Below are 19,208 nucleotides of genomic sequence, written 5' to 3'. Positions count from 1 at the left end.
TCTTTCCAAATTCTGAACAGTGACTTAAAATGTTTACTTTCAGAAGGCTGGCTTGTTTCTCATACTAATATATTATTTATGGTTTGTATTCTTAAAATGCTTTTGGCCCTTTATGAATGAAAATCAAAATATATTATTCTAAGCCACCATCTTTCCTTCTTGAATCTCATGAATTACCTGCGCATATATTAATAAGTCCCTAAATTAATGTGGTCATTTGAATGAATTCAAAGAAAAAAAATCTATACCAAAATTAATAATCTGTTATCTTAATCATAAAATATGTACAAAATTACATAAAAGCTGTTCTCTAATCTTTTCACCAATTCTATCAAATTATTTTCATATCCATAGGAAAGTTGTCTGGAGAAAGAAATAGACAGTAGTTTAAAGCTCTACCTTTAAAGAACCTTAATTTTGGTACTCGAATGCCATTTTTTATGCCCTAAGGTACTCAAGGCATCAAAATGCCACAAGAAGCTATGTCAAAGGTGTTGTTAATGACTTGGACCCTTTCAGAGTTTCAGCCCAACATTATGTGGGGTGGAAGGGATTACTTTAGTCATCTGGATCACACCCTCTGACACAAAGAGTCTGGGCTTCTCAATATGAAAAGGATATTCAAGTATTTGAAAGCAGTCAGAGGAGGGCAACAAAGGATGCAACAGGCCTGGATATATGCCCTGTGAGGAGAGGCTGAGGACACTCAGTTTCCCAGTCTGGAGAAGAGGCCAAGAGACGACCTCACTGCTCCCTGCAGCTCCCTGAGGAGGGGGAAGCAGAGGGAGGTGCCGGGCTCCACTCCTGGGAACTGATGGCAGGATGGGAACAGCACAGAGCTGCACCAGGGGAGGGTCACACTGGATATTAGGAAAAATTTTTTTACTCTGAAGGTGGTCAAACATTGGACCAAGCTTCCTAGAGAACTGGTTGATGCCCCATGCCTGTTAGAGTTCAAGAGGCATTTGGACAATGCCCTCAATTAATATGCTTTAACTTTTTGTTAGCCCTGGAGTGGTCAGGCAGGTCAGGCAGATGATGGCGATGATCTTTGTTAGGTCCCTTCCAACTGAACTATTCTATTCTATATTAAGGATGTCTGAGAATAGGATCTATAAAATAGCTAATTTAATTCTGAATACGGTATTGCAAATTTTCTGCTAAAGTATGTGTTTTGGTTTTTCACTAGCAAACCTGTCTTTTCTGTGAGATTACAGGTTATGGTATGAGAACCCAGGTGTGTTCACACCTGCTCAGCTCACTCAGATCAAGCAGACATCTCTTGCCAGAGTTCTGTGTGACAATGGTGACAACATAACCAGGGTACAACATGATGTCTTTAAGGTGGCTGAATTCCCTTATGGATATAGTAGCTGTGAAGATATTCCTAAACTGGATCTCAGGATGTGGCAAGATTGCTGTGAAGGTCAGTAGCGTCTTTTTAACTCCTTTGGTAAAATGTAATTATCCCCAGGGACAGAGTCCTCTGTGAAATACCTCAGAATTTAAGGCAGCATGTAAAGAAGGGTTCTACCTAGTATGACTTTACCATGAGAACAAACTCAAGTGTCATTAGAATTGAGGACAAAAAAAAAAAAAAAAGCTATTGAAAGATGTTGCAAAATTTAGCTTTTAAACTGGTAATTGTTTTGTCTTGTCCAGTAAACAACTCTGAAAAGTAGATTCCTAGATAAGAAAATTCTTTGCTGGAAGATTTAGTCCAAAATGCTGCTTATCTGTGTGAGACTGGAAGAATAAGATACTTTAGATTTCAGTGAAATAATGTGTATTTTTCACAAGGTATCATTTCATCCAGGTCTTGTCCTAGTTCTTACAAAGTTATTCAATTTTTTAAGCAATTCATTTACTACATTTGCCCCTCACATATTGATGATAATAGCTTATAAACCACTAGTTATTGTTGAGGTTGTCATTTTACTGATTTAATTCCAAATCGTTCAGCATCACTTCAAATAATCCTCATATATACCAAAGGCATAAAGAAAAAATCAATTGTCACTCTTCAAATGCTTTACCATAAGCAAATAAATTATGTTCTACCAGTTCAGAATAAGTTCACTTTGCCAGGGTTCATGCAATTTGGCAGACAGTTTCACAAATACATCAATTACATCAATTTGGAAAACTTGTAAAGCTGAGTAATTATGTGTTGATTCTCTAAATGTTATGTTATCACTGAGCCTGGTAGAGCAGTTGTTATCTTTGGACAGTCTTAAGATTGTAGAGCCATTTAACAGCTTAGCTTGTATTTTCATTCAAGAATGTTACTACCAGAGAGTAATATTGGACTCAGTACAGTTTCACAACTGCCAGGCAAAAGAGAAGGTAAATTACTAACTGTCTTTAAAAAATTGCTTATTTGTATTCCCTTCTTTTGAACTTTCTGAAGTCTGTGCAGAGGTTAATGAAGAAAAAATGAAGTATTCATGGCTTGAACTCCTTTCTTGTGTGGATGAATGGGTGTAATGTTTTCTACAGGAATCCAGTGTTAGGCAGTCCAGTTTTAATATTTCAGTCTGTGGAACTGGAGGCTCAGCACTAGTCTGAGGTGAAGTACATACACAATGTACATTCAGAAGAAGCATTCAAGTTAAATAAATTCTGTTTATTTGAATTTATTACTTTTTTTAGAATAAAAGTATTTAAACAATATTACTTCTCCACGTTTAAAATATTTCTCATCATTTTATAAATAAAATTATCCTGAACTGTACTAAGTTAAATATTAGAATACAGACTCCCATGTCATTGGACTTTATGTATATTTAATAAGTGACCCATATATTCAGCTGTTTAACTTTGGTTAATAAACACATCTGTTTTTGTTATCCTTACTTCTTTGTTCAAGTCAAAATACTTTTCCACATGAAGAATAGAAAAACTTCTTAGTTACAAAGAGTTATTTCTTAGATTTCTTTAGTAAAGCCAGTATTTGTTTCTTATAAAGAAAAGCATTTCTACCTTTGTTAATAACAATAGCAGATTGCCTCTAGATTTCAGTTAACAAATCATACGACAGAATTACTAGCTTGTAGTGGTGGGAAAAAACCTGCATTCCACTGAAGTACACAAGATTTTCTTTGATTTCCTTTACTTTCTATCTTTCTTTTAGTGTTGGAGATAGAGGCAATTTGTGCAGAATTATTGCAGCTCTTTGTTTTAGCAAAGAAGATTCAGATTTCCCAAACAAGCACTTTTGGTGTTTTTCAGGTTCTCAAGTACAAAAAGAACTACTTTTTTTTTTTTTTTTTTTTTTTTGAAAGCACTGAGTATAGTTTCTGTGATTACTGTTGTTGACAGTTCTGAATACAAACACAAAAATGATAAACTTCTCTTCCCTTGAAGGTGAGCATATTTTTCTGAATGTGATAAAGGTTTATGAAGTGAGTTATATGAAAAATAAAAAGACTACTTGAAAGCAGAAGGAAGCATAGTTTTACTCCAAATACGTAAAGTGGAAATGTTTTCCATTTCTTTAAAAGTTATGCTCATTTTTTATAAATCATAATGAAAAATATCTTTAATCATATGTTTTATGTCAAACAATAACCCAATTGGAAGTGATTCAGACAAGACAACAAGTCATTCCTGTAAGCAAAAACTGATTTAGGAAGGCAATTTTTCTCAACTGGTTGTCAGTTAACAACAGACTTATCCACTGAATCAAATAATGTTCTTTTTGGATTAATTCAGAAAAACACCCTGATATAAATTTGGATTAAATCTCACTGGATTCATTAGAAGGGTTAAGACACTTATTTCCTCTGAAGGTCTTGGTCTTCCAGTAGGATAGACCTACATCCTGTATTTTAAGACCATACTACCAATTATGTCATCTGTTATGTCTGTATCAACCACATTAATCTCTTTGATTTAAGAATTGCTGTAAGCATTGCTTTCACAAAGACACTGGCTGTTTAACTATTGTGCTTTATTCCCAAATTAGAGCTTGTCTGGCTTTTTATTCTAGCTTTTTTTATTGTGCTCTTATTATGCCTAACATCTTCAATGAAAATAACAAGTAATACAAGCCTAGGCACTAAATGCTCTGCAAGACTTCACACGTTTCAAAATATGAACAGTAGTCTTGGGATGAGACTGTAACATGACAATGAAAATTGTAAGAGGTCTTCAAAGTATCAAAATGACATAATTCATGCCTGGCCATGTTTTCTCTTCACATGGATCTTGGGGTTTGCTTATATCATGTCATATTTATGTTTGCATTCTACATTCAAATGTATCCTTCAACATTTAAATTTATGTTTAAGGACAGTGTCTATCAGCTTAATAAAGATTCAAACTGTACCAGACTACTAAATAAAACACCACGTTCTCAGATTTTAAGACCTTCTCTTAATGATCATTTTAAGAACTTCTTATTAGTTTGAATTGAAATGCATTTATCATAGTCCTGCATATCTGTATGATAACAAATATTATTGAGAGAATCGATATATTTTAAAAATATTTCATCCAAACAAGAAAAGTTTCATTTTCTCTACCTGTGGTCAGTAACATAAAATTCTAATTCATAAACTGAAAATCAGGAGATGTTAATCTCTGACATTGCTGCATCTTTACTAGCAGGGGTCTCATGCCATTAGTTTCCATAGCTACTAAAGACTAGGGGAAAGCAATAGAATGAGATTTATTGTATTTAAGCCTAAACTCCTGTCAGAGTGCCCAGAGCTAAGACCCATAGAGCTTTTCAAGTCCTACTGCAGACAGTAGGGGAGGAGACGCTTCTGCAGGACAATTCAGGCTGCAATTGCTTTTTTAATTTGCCTATGTCTCTGCCCTTTTACTTTAACAGCATAAATAGAAAAACATCCTAATGTAAGTGTCTTGGTGATTCTGTGCATAATGAGATAATCACAGTCTTTAATTAATTGTGGATTGTTAGTACCTTTCTCAGACACTCATACCTTCACAGTCTAATGGGCTGATCAGTTCTTAGGGTCCTTAGTTTGCAAATTTTCATTTAGTCCTTGGAATTTTTGTCTCCAACTGCCTTTTCTGACTGTTCTTTGATATTTGTAGTCCACAGGTACATAGTTTTAATTTTCATAACTTTCAAAATAATCCTGTTTTCTGCTTGGGAGAATTTGCCTTGCTTTGGTGATTTGTTCCACCTCAAGAACGTAATGGTTCTCCTTCAGCTACCTGTTGGCCATCCAAAAGCTGTTTAGTTAACAAAAACAGAATATGCTGTTGAATGTCTTCAGGCTATCATTAGTTGTATACTAACATGTGTTCTGTACATTATTTGTTTTCCCAACAATGTCTCGAGCTTCTGGCTTTAATAGAGTTAGTCTGTGAGCTTCAAGGTCAAGTATGGAGATGTGATCTCCCCTCAGTCTCCTCTTCTCTAGGCTGGACTTCAGCTGCTCCTCATACATTTTCCCCTCTAGACTCTTCACTATCTTTGAAGCCCTCTTCTGGACACTCTCTTAAGAGTTTTATGTCCTTTCTGTACTGTGGTGCCCAAAACTGCACGCTGTACTCAAGGTGAGGCCACATCAGTGCTGTGTAGAGCAGGACAATCCATCCCGTTGCCCGGCTGGCAGTGCTGGGCCTGATGCACTCCAGGTACAGTTGGTCTTCTTGTCTGCCTGGACACACTGTTGACTCACGTTCAGCTTGCTGTTGACCAAGACCCCCAAATCTCTTTCAGCAGAGCTGCTTTCCAGCACCTCACCCACCAGTCTGTATGTAAAGACAGGGTTGGCCCTTCCCAGGTGCAGAATCTAGCACTTATTCTTGTTAAAATTCATGTGTTTGGTGATTGCCCAGCTCTAATTTGTCTACATCTCCCTGCACAGCCTCTCCACCCTCAATGGAGACAACAGCCAGCTCCTCCCAACTTAGTATTGTCAGCAAACTTACTCAAAATACCTCTTAGTCCTACATCCAAGTTGTTTATGAAAACGTTGAAGAGAACTGGCCCTAAAATGGAGCCACTAGGGCCACCAGTCTGATATAACTCCATTTTGGCCATTTCCAGTGTTTCTCCATCCTTTTTACTAGTCCCACTAGCATGACTGGGAGTTCTTACATTTATACAAATGCTTATAATAACGACAATATAATTCATCCCTTTAAATCTCAGAGAATTGAAGTATAATCAAATAGAAGCAATAGTTGCATTAGATGTTCGTTTTCTTCACATTTCCTTAATCTTAAAGGTTGTTTTTAATCTATTGTCAGATTAATTCACCTTGACTCAGATCTTGAAATGTGATTTGCTAAGAATTAAGAGGGCTCAATACTTCTAAATGTCTTCTCTTCCTCCTATGCAATTTATGTTGTAGGTGCAATTTTATAACCTTGTGGGAAGCAGGGCACTTTCTGAAGATACGTATGTGGCTATCACGTACTGATGAATTATCTTGACATTTGCCATATGATAATAACCAGCTTCTGGAAGAAAATGTTATCTGAAGAGAAAAAGAGTATTCGGTTGCTTTTAAACATTCAGCTTTTTTCACAGAAAATGAATTCAAATAGGTATAGCTAATTTGGGGAAAGTTCAAGTAGAATGTAAAAAAAAAAAAAGCAGAAGTTTAGGCTGATTATTCTCATGTGCTATTATTTGCAAGGTATTCTTCATTCATATTCTTTATATATAGATATACATCTATACAAACACATGTATATACAGGTATATATACAAGCCTCTTGGTTAGAGCTTTCTGAAAGCGAGAGCATTCTGTCCTGCAATTCTCAGCACTGATAGTCTTCTCCCTTATGGCTGAAACTGGAACTAGGAAGTAGAGTCATTCCTTTGAAAAGCTGGCACCTTTAAAAACTACAGAAATGTAAGGTCTGTGTACTTGAAGCTGCCACTAACATATGGTTCTTATATTTACCAGTCTAAGGTTATAAAAACCTTCCCAGGATTTCAGTGCTTTGATTTGAAGCACCAGCATAGGGTTAAAAAAACACAATGGGCCATTGTGCTGTTAAGCTGAAGAAAACTCTGTAGTACAGAAGATGACTTTAGCTGTTAGTACTGAAAGAGAAGAAGAGTAGAAAATCCTTTCAGAAATTGTTTTCAAGAGAAACTAACATTTCCATGGGATGCAGAAAAACTTTAAGCAAAAGATTGCTTTAAGGAAAAGTTTCCTCTGACAAAAACTAATCCTTTGTCCAGTGACCCTTCAACATGAGACTTCTTTTCTGACCATACTAAATATAGAAGTATCTAAGGGTGATCAAATATGCCTTCATTCCCAGCATCTTACAGACACAGCACTCTGTTCCCATCTGAAAGAGCTTAGTTTCTGAGTGAGCAGCAAGAAGATGGCGTGAGAAACAACAGAACACACAAGAAGAATGAACAATATGTTGGCAGTAGATATCATCTAGTTCTTTGGTGCTGCTGTAATTATAGGAGAAAGGGAATAAATTTACTCAAAAAGGGGGACAAGCTGCAAGGAAGGAAAAGGGAAGTAGAACTGAGTGGAAAACGGTTCGAGAATGATCTGTAGGTATTGCTTTCAAATTGAAAATTGAAAAGATCCTAGAATTATATTTAAATATTAAATTATTTATTACTCATTGAATTAATTATTTATCAGGATTTCTTTTTGTCAATTGTTTTTCTCTGTCTTAATTGATATTAAACCACGGATAATTTTTTATTATTATTTGTAACGCGATAATAATAATAGTCTTACTTAAGGTCCAATACAAATAAAAATAATCCAAGATACTTATTGTATAAACACAGAGCAATCAGTATATTATTTACTCAGTTTACAGGGAGCGAGAACATTCCATTTGTTTCTCAGGTTGCTTAGTTGAACATTGTTTTTTATGGTTGTTTTTTTTGACTCTTAACTTGGAACTTGTGCAATAATTTGTGTTAATGCTTTAGGTATTTGTTCTCTAGGTACTGCAAAATCTAAAACAAATATTTCTAAAATGTTACTACCCTTTTAATAGAGTTGTTGTGGTGCAAGTTAAGAGAAATATCAAGGAAAATGACTTCTTCCCCTGTTCAGTTGCTGTCATGGTTCATTCTGCTAATACCAGACTTAACTGGGATAATAGATCCATGGATCCCATTTTTCAGCTCTTCTTAGCAAACTCTCTTCTTCTAAGAGTTGAACATGCTTTTGGTTTGTGCAACAGCCTGACCCATGACAACTGTTTATTTTTAAAACTTCTGTGAACAGAAATGAGAAAACTTCATTTTCTAATTCTTTTCCAGTTTTGTTTTGTTTTCTTTTTCTTTTCTGTATGGGACTCTTTCCAAATATTCACAGTTTTTGGAAGGCTAAGCAATGTGAATTGGAAAGACATTCTTCATCCTGTGAAGTCATCCTCTCTGGATCTTATGAGAAGATTTCTTTTATGATTGTTCTCAGGCTTGACACTTCTACTATAGCATAGAAAATGTCTTAGTGTCCGAGTGACTGGTGATACTTTCAAATCCCTTAAGAAAGCCCTCTGTCCAAACATACAACTGTTTGACCAGTAAGGAGTCCACAAATGTTCTCCAGGATTTAGCATCTTTCAAATGCCAAAAATAACAAACTTAGAATAGATGAGGAAACATCGCTTTTCTTTTTCTGTTACTGCTTCCTCCATATGTAACTACCTCATTCCAATAAGAAAACAGTTAAAAGCCAAAGAGTGGAATTTTTGGATATGAAGAGGGTATTTAAAGCAGTACTGATATACTTGCAAAGAAAATATTTATGCATTTATTTATTTATTTCAGACCAAAAAGCTGGTCTGTGAATAATCAAATTCTCTGCATCCAGCTGACTTAAGTACTGTATCCCTCAGAGGTATTCAGCTGCATTCAAGCTGATTCCACAAGGGTCAGTGTATATGATTCAGAAGATACTGTGAAAATGTATTAATATTACAACTGCTGATAGTGTAGTTTGTAATGGATAATTTCTTGTCTAATTTCAGACTGTAGAACTAGAGGACAGTTTAATGCATTTTCATATCACTTTCGGGGAAGACGTTCTCTTGATTACAGCTTTCAGGAGGACAAGCCTTTGAAGAAAATGAAGATGTCCAAAACAGCAAGGTGAGATTTTTTTCTTTTAAAGAGGTATGAAAAAGCATTTTCAAAAGAGAATGAAACTGAAGGATTCCTTTCTAAGTGCATACCACCCTTTTTTCCAGTCTCTGCTTTCTCAAGTTTTTCACTGATATATTTCATTCTGACACTTCTGCGTAGCCATAACAGTAAATCACTTCTTTTCACACTCAAATTTGTGTAAGACCCTTTGTGTGCAACACAGTATAGTACTTCTGTTCTTCCTCTGCTTTTCAGGAAAATTAGTCAGTAATGAAGGGCAATTTGGGGGATTTGGAATCCCACAGCCCTGCTGTGCCCGCAGGAACCAAACTAAATGACTTCCTTCTCAGAGCTGCCAGGTTCGCCTGTAGAAATAGGAAGAAACCAAGTGCTGATAACACAAAAATATGTGTGGCAATGGTAGAGCAGGGCATGGGAGGACAGAGGTTTTACAGAGAGACAGTGTTGTGTATAACCCCATAATCCTCAAAATACTTCAGAAAGGAAGTAGGTCTCAATGTCAGTAAGAAATAATCTTCACGTGTCCCTACAGTTTCCAGGCAATCAAAACTTATCTATGAATTAGTGCAAGGAAATGAATTCTGCTCAGAGCAACCTTTTTTTTGTGATATTTTGTAAAGAATATAACTGCAGATCCTTCACACTCTCTCTCTTCCTTAACTAAACATCCTTTGCTGTTTCCATATAGTGTGTTCTTTTAGCAAATAAAATTATCTGCTTGACTTAAAAGAACATTGGTTCATATTGTTCCGGAGTCTACCCACTCAAGGCAAGGAAAGCAAGGAAAGATAAACACATATCTGAGAAGCATCTTGTTCTTGTTAATAAGCTGTTTCACTGTTTCAGAGATGAAATTCAAAGATCTGCAGTAGTCAAGTACTAATTAGAACTACAATATATGTAGTAAATTTACAATACTTTAGTTAGAGCATCAGTAGAACCAAAGCAACAAGATTCTTTCATCATTCCTATCAATTCTCGTGCTCATTGTTTTATTTCAATTACATTTAAATTAATTTAAATGGTGAAAAGATATTTGTCTCTTTTTTTTTTTCTTCTTCTCATTTTCTATAAGAAGCAGGTGGGGAAAATTAAACATTTACAAAATAACAGCTGGTTTACTTGAATTTTGGCATACTATGTTGTTTTGAGTTCTTCTTCTTTAATTTAGATTAAAAAGTATGGGAAACTAAGTAGCTTGAACACTTACCAATAAATACTGTTTTAATTTACACAGAAAGATTATAAATTGTGAGTCCTAATACTGAAGAGAGTACTTTGCCTATTCATTTTCTGTGTATTCCTTAGCTCTGAAGAAGACATGGTAACAGAATAGGGAGGCTTGTATGGACTGAAAAATATTTATGTAATAAGTGACTAAATAATTTGTGTTTTTCTAGTTTTGAGTATATTGCTTTTTAAGTCTTGCTAAACAGTATCTTATATATTACAGACAATTCCTTTGATAACTATGTACAATTTTCCCATCAACAAAGGGAGCTGATTAACACAACTTAGTGTTGTGTGACTCTTAGTGTATATCATCTGGAAAGGGCCATAGACAAAGACTCCAGATATTGTGTATGATAAATAGCATTGACCTAAAATGTAAATTAAATTGGACAGAAGACTATGTCTATATATAAAAGCATTTATTCTCATTTATGAAGCTTCTTCCTTTTTAAAGAAATTTCTTTAAATAGATTGTTTGCTAATAAGTCTGTAGAGGAAAAAGCTACGAATCTGAATATGAAAGGTGAATATGTTTTCAATTACAGTTTTTAAGGCTTTTTTTTTTTAGCTTTGTCGGCTTTCATGTTTAGGCTCAAGAGTTTCCCTGGTTCTTTTCCTGATCAATTCAAGGTGATGCTCTATACTGTCACTGATGAAAATTTTGTGTTTCCCTCTGCATGAAATACACACATTATTCTTCTCAGTGGAATGAATTCACTGTCACTAGTGACAGCAGTAATCCATAACTCACCTGACCTGAGGCTGTCTTCTGCACCAGATGGTCTGGTGTACTGTTGAGGTTCATATGGCCAACTGCCCACACTTGTTGGTTGGTGTTCTTTTACATTTTTGCTAAGTGTTCTAAACATCTAGCTAAATAAAAGAGCTAGATGAATGTCCTGACATGACGTTCATTTATTGCAGTTCCGTGAAACAGAGTAAATATTTTCGTAATGCCACCTCAGCATCTGATGAAAATGCAAACATGCCCATAGTGAATGACTTCAAAGAATTTGTTTTGGAAATGCAGAAAACTATTTCAAGCCTGAGAAGCCAGGTAAGGTCCTACAATGGATAGTTTCTAATTGCAGATTTAATTTATAATATTCTTCCTAACATCACTCCTCTTATGTTTTTAATATTTAGACATTCACTGCAGCAAAAAAAACCACCACATAGTATCTCAAACAAAAAACAACACAGAACATGGTGTGTTATTATTCTTTATTTCTATGTTCTTTTGAAATCATATTGAAATATTCTAAAATTAGATCTTCTTGACTTTTCAAACTATGATTAGTCTTTCTCTAAAAATTTGTCTGTGGAGCTAAAAAATCTTTTTTTCCTATCTAAAATATATAGAATCTAAGTAAAAAGTAGGATTACTGAAAGCAGACTTTTACAGTGTGACATTATTCAGAAAAATTTAGCCATAATGAAATTCAGTTTCAAAAATACATACTATGTATAACAGATAAATCCAAAATAAACCAAAGATTTTGCCTAGAAATTTCCTCTAGAGCAACTTTTCTATGTAATCTATAAATATGCATCATATATTTATTTACACTGTAGTTTAGTTCCATCATTTATGGTATAATTTAATCATTGTTGCACTCACTAATGCTGCTAATTTGAAAATGGGAATACTATGGTAGTCCAAGCTAAGAGTTTGTTGCATTACTGTCTTTTTTGGATATAAAAATTCTCAAAAGATGGTGCATTTCTAATTACTGTTCCCAAGAGACACACATCCAGAAAGATAACACTTATGATATATAATGTTTTTTTCATAATTAAGGAAAAAATATGGATAAAGTAGTAAAAGATCCAAGTTAACATATTTAATTGAGATTTTGGTATTTTTTTTATCTCTTTCTTACTCAGACATTTTGGAAAGTTTGTATTTGTCTTTCCATATATATGTTAGATATAGTTTGCTTCTCTGTAAGATGTATATTCCAGTTGTAGGAAAGATCAAATTTATTATTTGATTTTTATTTTTTGAATGGCTGGCAGTATGCATTACATATTTCCATTTTTTTAAGCATTATGAAAACTAGGTAGCCAGAATTAAATCCAGACAAGTATTTATCATGAACTGCATGGCATAAGAAAAAAGAAAGAATACCTTATGTGGAAAAACTTTACTTTTATTGAATTATTAACTTTTTAAATGTTTTCAGATAAAAAAACTTGAATCACGCCTCAGTAAAACTGATTGCACTGACGAAAAGGGTAAATCATATTCCAGCAATGAAACCTGGAAAAAGGACCCATGTACTGTGTGTGAATGCAAAGTAAGTACTTGGAAATCCATTTTGAGATAGCAAATATATTCAGTTCTGCTTCTAAGTCAGCATTTCCAGTTTTATGCTTGGTAATTACTGGGTAATAGCTTCTTTTTTTTTTTTATAGGTATTCAATTATTTGGTGCAAAATGTGATTCTGTTTCCATTTCCCTACCCCTGACAATTAACTGAAAAATGAGAGACCTTTTGAAAAATTCCATTAAGGACATTGAAAATCAAAAGCTCATATAGCTTATTTTCGTTTTCTTTTATCATGACAGAGAATTTATAGAATTACAGTCGAAGAAATATGTAGGTGCTTGGCATTCCAGTTTCATGCCTGAACATTAGATAAAATGATATACTGCATTAAGGAAGAGCCTTCTCAATATCAATTATAAACTAGATGAAATTAATTGTAACAGCTGAGATCTTAGAATGAATGAGAACACTATTATCAATAATGTGAAAACAATATTTCTTGTCTGGAAAACATAGCTTAATATGGTCTGGCTTTGTTCCTTTTTTCCTGATGCAGATTGGTCAGATTACCTGTTTTGTGGAGTCATGCCCACCAGTTGACTGTGAAGCCCCTGTGAAGGCTAAAGGAGATTGCTGTCCAGTCTGCGTCAAAGAAAGTATTAATAAAAAGAAGCCATAAATCTTCTTTTATAGATTTTAGGGTGCATACTCTTCAAATCATATCAATGCCTGCTGATGGCAAAAACAGGTAACTACAGGCTTAAAACAGCAAGAAATCAAGACTTACAACATTCTAATGGTGCTCTAACAGTATAACATAATGTATCGTCGTATTTTCTGCCCATGAAGGTAATCACAATGCAAAATTAATGAAAGGGAAACTAGCAAACAGGTCAGACTTAATTGTGTGTTAAACTTCTCAGGTTAGTCAAATTCAAACTGGTGCTACTTTAAAAAGAACACTGTCAGGCAGTTTAGGTATCCAAAATGACTGGGCTTCAGACTTACTCCAGAATGAGCACTTTTCTTTCCCATCTGTGGTTAGCAGTGTTGACAGTTTACTCTCCATTTTCAGTCCCTGTCTGACTTGAAATTTAGCTCTTTGTTATTACTTCGTAAATGATGGGAAAACAAAAGGTCACTCACTGTACCCATCAGTGCTCTAGAGGATCCATTTCTGCATCACATGTATGCATGCTATTGAGTCACTTCTGTGCATGGACTACCAATGAAGTAAAGAAAACCAGAGTGCACCTTTCAACATCCTCTTGTTAATTCAAGGAGCAAAATTAATTGGTATTTGCAAACTAAAAAGGCTAAAATTAGTCGAGAAATATGAGGGAAATGTGGATAAATGTAATTGGAAGATAGAAAAAGCAACTGAATGTATATTACAGGTGTAATTGACAGTGTTCCTCATTTTAGCAAAGCATACATGACACAGTAGCATTTGATCTTAACATGAACATAATCACTTTTTGTCGAAACATATGTAATTGCTTGGCAACTTTTTTTTTTGTTTCATTTATTTTAAATCATTGTAACATGACCATCCAGTCCAGTTTTTAAGCATGCTTCTCTTGATCTTGGATCAGTTCACCAAAACACATGGCCCCATTTTAAGAATGTGAAACCATGTCACATGCCATTTTGTATACGAGGATACCTACTGACTCACTGCACATATTGTCAATAGACATATGTTCCTGATTATATTGTGGCACTGTTTGTTGAAAAAAAGAACCATCAAAATCAAGCATCATGATTAATTGTGGATTGACTACTTTTTCTGACACGGTATTTGATTTTTTTAGTTTTTTTTTTCTTTTTCCAATTTCATCTAATGCATATATATTTTTACCTCAGTATTTTTATTATTCATGTTAAAATGGTCTGCCAATGGACTTTATTTCCCATTTAATAAATGTTTAACATTATAGAGTATATGTCTACACTAGCATTTCAAAGTCGTATACTTTTTAGAATACAAACTGCATATTTTTGACCAGGAGTTATATATTATATTCAGTGAAGGACAACTATCATACCTCATTTTACAGGTTTTTTTGTTTGTTTGTTTGTTTATTCACAATTGATTATCTCCCTAACTGATTAATATTTTAGAATGGAATTATTCTTTTGCTATGCATTTCACTGACTTATGAATTTGTTGCTCAAATTCAGAGAGCAGACTTTTGGGAATCAAAAAAACTGCACAAAATTAAACATTCTCATCGTAACGTTTCAGATTATGCAAACAAACTGAATTGTTAATTACTGCATGGTAAATCAAATACCTGTGTAATAAGTAACCTAACACAGCAATATGAGTTCCACTATAATATTTTGGCACATAATTTCTCTGATTACTAGCATTAATAATTTCTAGTATGATAATCAGATACCATAACGCACTCTCAAACTTTGGTGTAGCTTTGAAGCTTGCTACAGAAACTCATTTGAAACTATAAGTAAGAGCAATATGTACATGAGTGGTGTGTTAAAGATGCGTGGTAGAGGGTACACATGGAACTGCAATTTATATTTTTGAGAATATTTTAATTGATTTTATATACGGTATTTTGATTTACGTAATTTTCTATTTTAATACTTATAGAAATTGTGTGTGGCAAGCATGTTTGAGTATCATATGGTTTCTAGAGGCTGTCATTCTTGTATTTCTTTGATACTCTGGTATTTTGTTGGAAGTCCAAACCACGTGTCTCATCTTCTAAGTTCAACTTGGATGGAACTCCCATTGACCTATAGCAGGAATTCCTCAAAGAGGAAGGATTGCAGAGCTGACCCAAATATAATTTAACTGTCTAAACAGTTGTACAAATCGGTAATACATTCAGCTGGTTACTAGTTACTTTCTTTTATTCCAGTTTTATATTAAATAAACTTTCTCTAAGTTTCTGCTTATAGGAAAAGAGAGTTTCCATTTATACAATATAAAATAGTACCATATATCTGATTGTTTGTTTTCTCCAGCTTCCAGAATAAAGAGGGAGGTTTTCTTCATTGTTCACTGTTTATTCATATGCTATATAAAATGGATTTAGGAGTCTGGATATGCTTAAGTGTAATATTGAGTTATTTTCCAATATCCATTTAATGATAAACTATTCAGGAAAAACAGGTCTTTATCCACAGTTTAAAGTGTAATCAGTCATGAATTGTAGTAATTAAGTTTTATTGCAGTTTCTGCAGAATCAGCATTGATTTTAACGTTTCTGAAACAATGGCCAACGCCTAGATGACCATTTCCTCAGTATCCACTGTGAGAATATTGCTGTAATATGTTGCAAATTTTACGTATTTATTTTCTTTTTTAATGTTACCTAAACAAAGTCTTTGTTGTTTTTATTTTAATCAGTAAATTTACCAAAGAACTGTTTGCACTGTATAATGAATGCTTTTCAGTTAAAATAAAATGGGCCACATTTCCAAGTCACCTCCCTGGTGGTAATTCAGTGAAAGTAATGACTGAATGGGATTAGGATGCTGAGAGGGTAAGGAAAGTCACAAACCACATATGCTTGGTGCAGCTCTGAAAGGAGCCTCCTATTCTCATCTTGTGCAAGAGATTCTCCTATTCTCATCTTGTTACTCCATCACAGGATGCAAGTTACTGCTGAAATCAGGAACAGTTACTCTCATACTTTGGTGAGGTATTAGGATCTCTGGGGTGCTGGGTTGGTTCCTTTGTCAGAGATTCATCTGTGTCTTCAGGACATCATATAGTAAAAAGATTTTATGACACAGTATCATTGCAGTTAATATAGTAGCCTCACAGTGAAATGGGAGAACTTAAAGATGGAGTCCCAGATGTACAGTTAAGAGTTCTTCTGGACTGCCATGGAGCTGCATCAGGGAAGGGTCAGGTTGGGTATTAGGAAAATGTTCTTCACCAGAGTGGTGGGCATGGAACAGGCTCCCCAGGTCGTGGCCCCAGGCTGCTGGAGTTCAAAGAGTGTTTAGACAACACTCTCAGTCATAGAGTTTGAATTTTGGGTGGTCCTGTGTGGAGCCAGGAGCTGGACTCAGTCCTTGTGGGCCCATTCCAACTCAGGATGTTCTATGATTCTATGACTACGCGTCAGTATAGTTTGAGTATTACATAAGGCAAATCTAGAAAAACAGAACTGCAGTCAATTCATCTGCGCATTTTCCAGAATGCTGCTCTTCCAGAAAGTTGGCAAGTAATATTCAGTTGCTATCCTAGAAATAAAATTAGGGCAATCAGATTATTTTTTTCTCCATTTTTCTAATACCTTACATGGGTAATGCATACTTCTTTTAACAGAAATAGTCAGTTTCTAAGCATAACAGTTCTCAAATATAGAAATTCCAACAACTCTTTTGTGGCTATGTCATCTGGGATTTTAAAATACAGTTTTGTCTAGATAAGGCAAATTCCAGGGTTCAACAGTTAATTGCCAAAATATTTGTTAATAATTGTAAAAAAAAATAAAAATAAAAAATAAAAAAACAAAGAAACAGAAACTAAGTTAGTTATAATAAAATTCTTGGTCTACTGCTGATATATTTTGAGAAAGATTCAGATATACTTGCCATACTCTACGTAAATCCATGTTATTCCTTTTAGTTGATTACAGCTAAGAATCATTTGGCCATAGTATGATTAAAGTTGTCTTTGCAGAGAATGACCTCCCATACTCTGTAACTTAGTTTTGTAAAATAATATTTTGCTGCCATAGTGCATGACATTATATGATCTAAAATCCTTTTCCTTGTATTTTCTTTTTAATCCCGTACAAGTTTCATATTTTTTTCCTGTAGCATTTGCCAAATCACTAATCTTCACTGAGAGAGTTTATACGTGTTGGGACTGTTTGACAGCTTTGTGTTGGAAATTAAAATCAGGTATCGAAAACTGATATGCTTGAGTAGTTGTATCTAAGCATATTCATTATTCTGTTGTACTCTTCTGGAAACTGATTGAATATGATACACATACAGGATAATACAATTATAAAATCACCATCAAGAGGAAAGACATTACTGCCTTTTGATGGTTTATCACACCTACCATATGGGGTTCAGCTGTATGCATGTTTCTGAATTCGCTACTGTGATTTTTATTATGTACAAGAAAAAAATGAGATTTGATATGTGACAAAAAGCTTGTTAGATGGAATATGTATGTCAACAACAGATAGCAGTATGACCATGTACACATATCTCTGAACACAGTTTGTATTAGACTCCCAGTGGAAACAAACTTAATGCTTAGTATGAGGAATGGAAACAAAAAGTTAATAAAGTTTTATAAATTACTATTTACTAATAATGTTGTAATCAGTTATGCATTATGACTTACCTAAGCAGGAGGTTATGCTGAGTTGTCTAAAAGCAGCATTTTTGTCTGCTAATACCGTATTTCAAAGCAGACTTCCTAGTGATATCAGGCTGTTCTTCTGCAGTTATCCTGACTGCTGCGTTTCGTGCAGTAATTCCTCTTCTTTGCACTTTTTCACACTTAGCCTGCTGTGCCAAATCAAGGAAAACTTCTACACCTCCAATATAATTTTCTGTTTGTTTTCTGCCCAGCATATTTGCTATCCACCCGCAGTGTTATGAATGGTCCTTTCATTCTGCTTTGGCCTTCCAGCCTGGTAACACACAGCTGAGTACGGATCAGATATATCAAGTAACAAAAGAATCTCAACAGCTGTATTTAGCTGAAAAGCTCCGAACTGAACATCCTTCTTTACACTCAGTGATGGAGCATAACAGAAGTTCCTGTGATAAAGGAATAAACCTAGTTGTTGCATTAAGTAAGGGTGTTTGTGTCTTTTTGATGCCTCCCTCAGTAATACAGCTTTACAATCCCACAGGTTGCATGTTTTAAAAATGTTGTTGCTTTGCCAAAGTAAATCACATTACCTGCTGATATCTTTATGAGATGTTGTCTGCTGTTAACCTGGCTCTCAGCCATTCCTAGGATGAGCACACTAAATGGTTTTTGTCTCTTTTTATAGAGATAAGTATGAAAAAAGTACCCAGAGGAAGCAAAAAGTAATCAGAAATAGTTCTGAGAAAGGAAAAGGAAATAATACTTTATTCTAGTGGGGAGAAAAAAAAAATATTTCAGCTAGTACTCTTTTTTTTTTCAGGCAGAATCTGATGGTTCATTAGGAATATAGGAACAGCTATAAAATCTATCAAAGCTGCACCTGTGTGAGATTACAATAGAGAATCCCCAGGCACTTGAAATCAATTTGACCACATATGTGACCAAGTACTAGACTTCCACACTAGACTAGCCGCAATTTTGAAAGTAGGAGCCACATTCTTTATTTCCATGTGCACGATCTTGCATTTAACTGCGTAATACTGATTGGATGAGCTCAGTCTAGAAAACAGTCTGGATATCTATAATTTTTAATCTGTTATAGTAATTCTGATGCAGCTTCAGGTGAAGCCCTCTCTTGCATTCCTTGCACTATAATCAGTCAATTATGACTGATCACAGTTGAGAGACAAAGAAAATAAAGGAAGAATAAGTAAAAGAGAGATCCTGTTTCTTTTTATTGTGAGAAATTGTTCACAAGAGAAAGATGTTGTTCACAGCCACTCTTGTTTTT

General features: G+C 34.6%; 1 protein-coding gene across 2 annotated transcripts in view; it reads left to right on the top strand.

The window, feature by feature from the left end:
• Positions 1-17,900, top strand: part of PXDN (peroxidasin) — an 80,472-nt gene extending 62,572 nt beyond the window's left edge. For both annotated transcript variants that reach the window (XM_021391540.1, XM_021391538.1), the window contains 5 exons: positions 1,218-1,426; positions 8,953-9,073; positions 11,246-11,378; positions 12,508-12,621; positions 13,151-17,900. In XM_021391540.1, the coding sequence (XP_021247215.1) occupies positions 1,218-1,426; positions 8,953-9,073; positions 11,246-11,378; positions 12,508-12,621; positions 13,151-13,273 (700 nt within the window). In that variant the 3' untranslated portion in view covers positions 13,274-17,900. The remainder of the gene's footprint in view (positions 1-1,217; positions 1,427-8,952; positions 9,074-11,245; positions 11,379-12,507; positions 12,622-13,150) is intronic.

This window comes from Numida meleagris, chromosome 3, assembly GCF_002078875.1.
Source record: "Numida meleagris isolate 19003 breed g44 Domestic line chromosome 3, NumMel1.0, whole genome shotgun sequence".
NCBI lineage: Eukaryota > Metazoa > Chordata > Aves > Galliformes > Numididae > Numida > Numida meleagris.
This window is presented reverse-complemented; position numbering and strand designations above follow the sequence as displayed.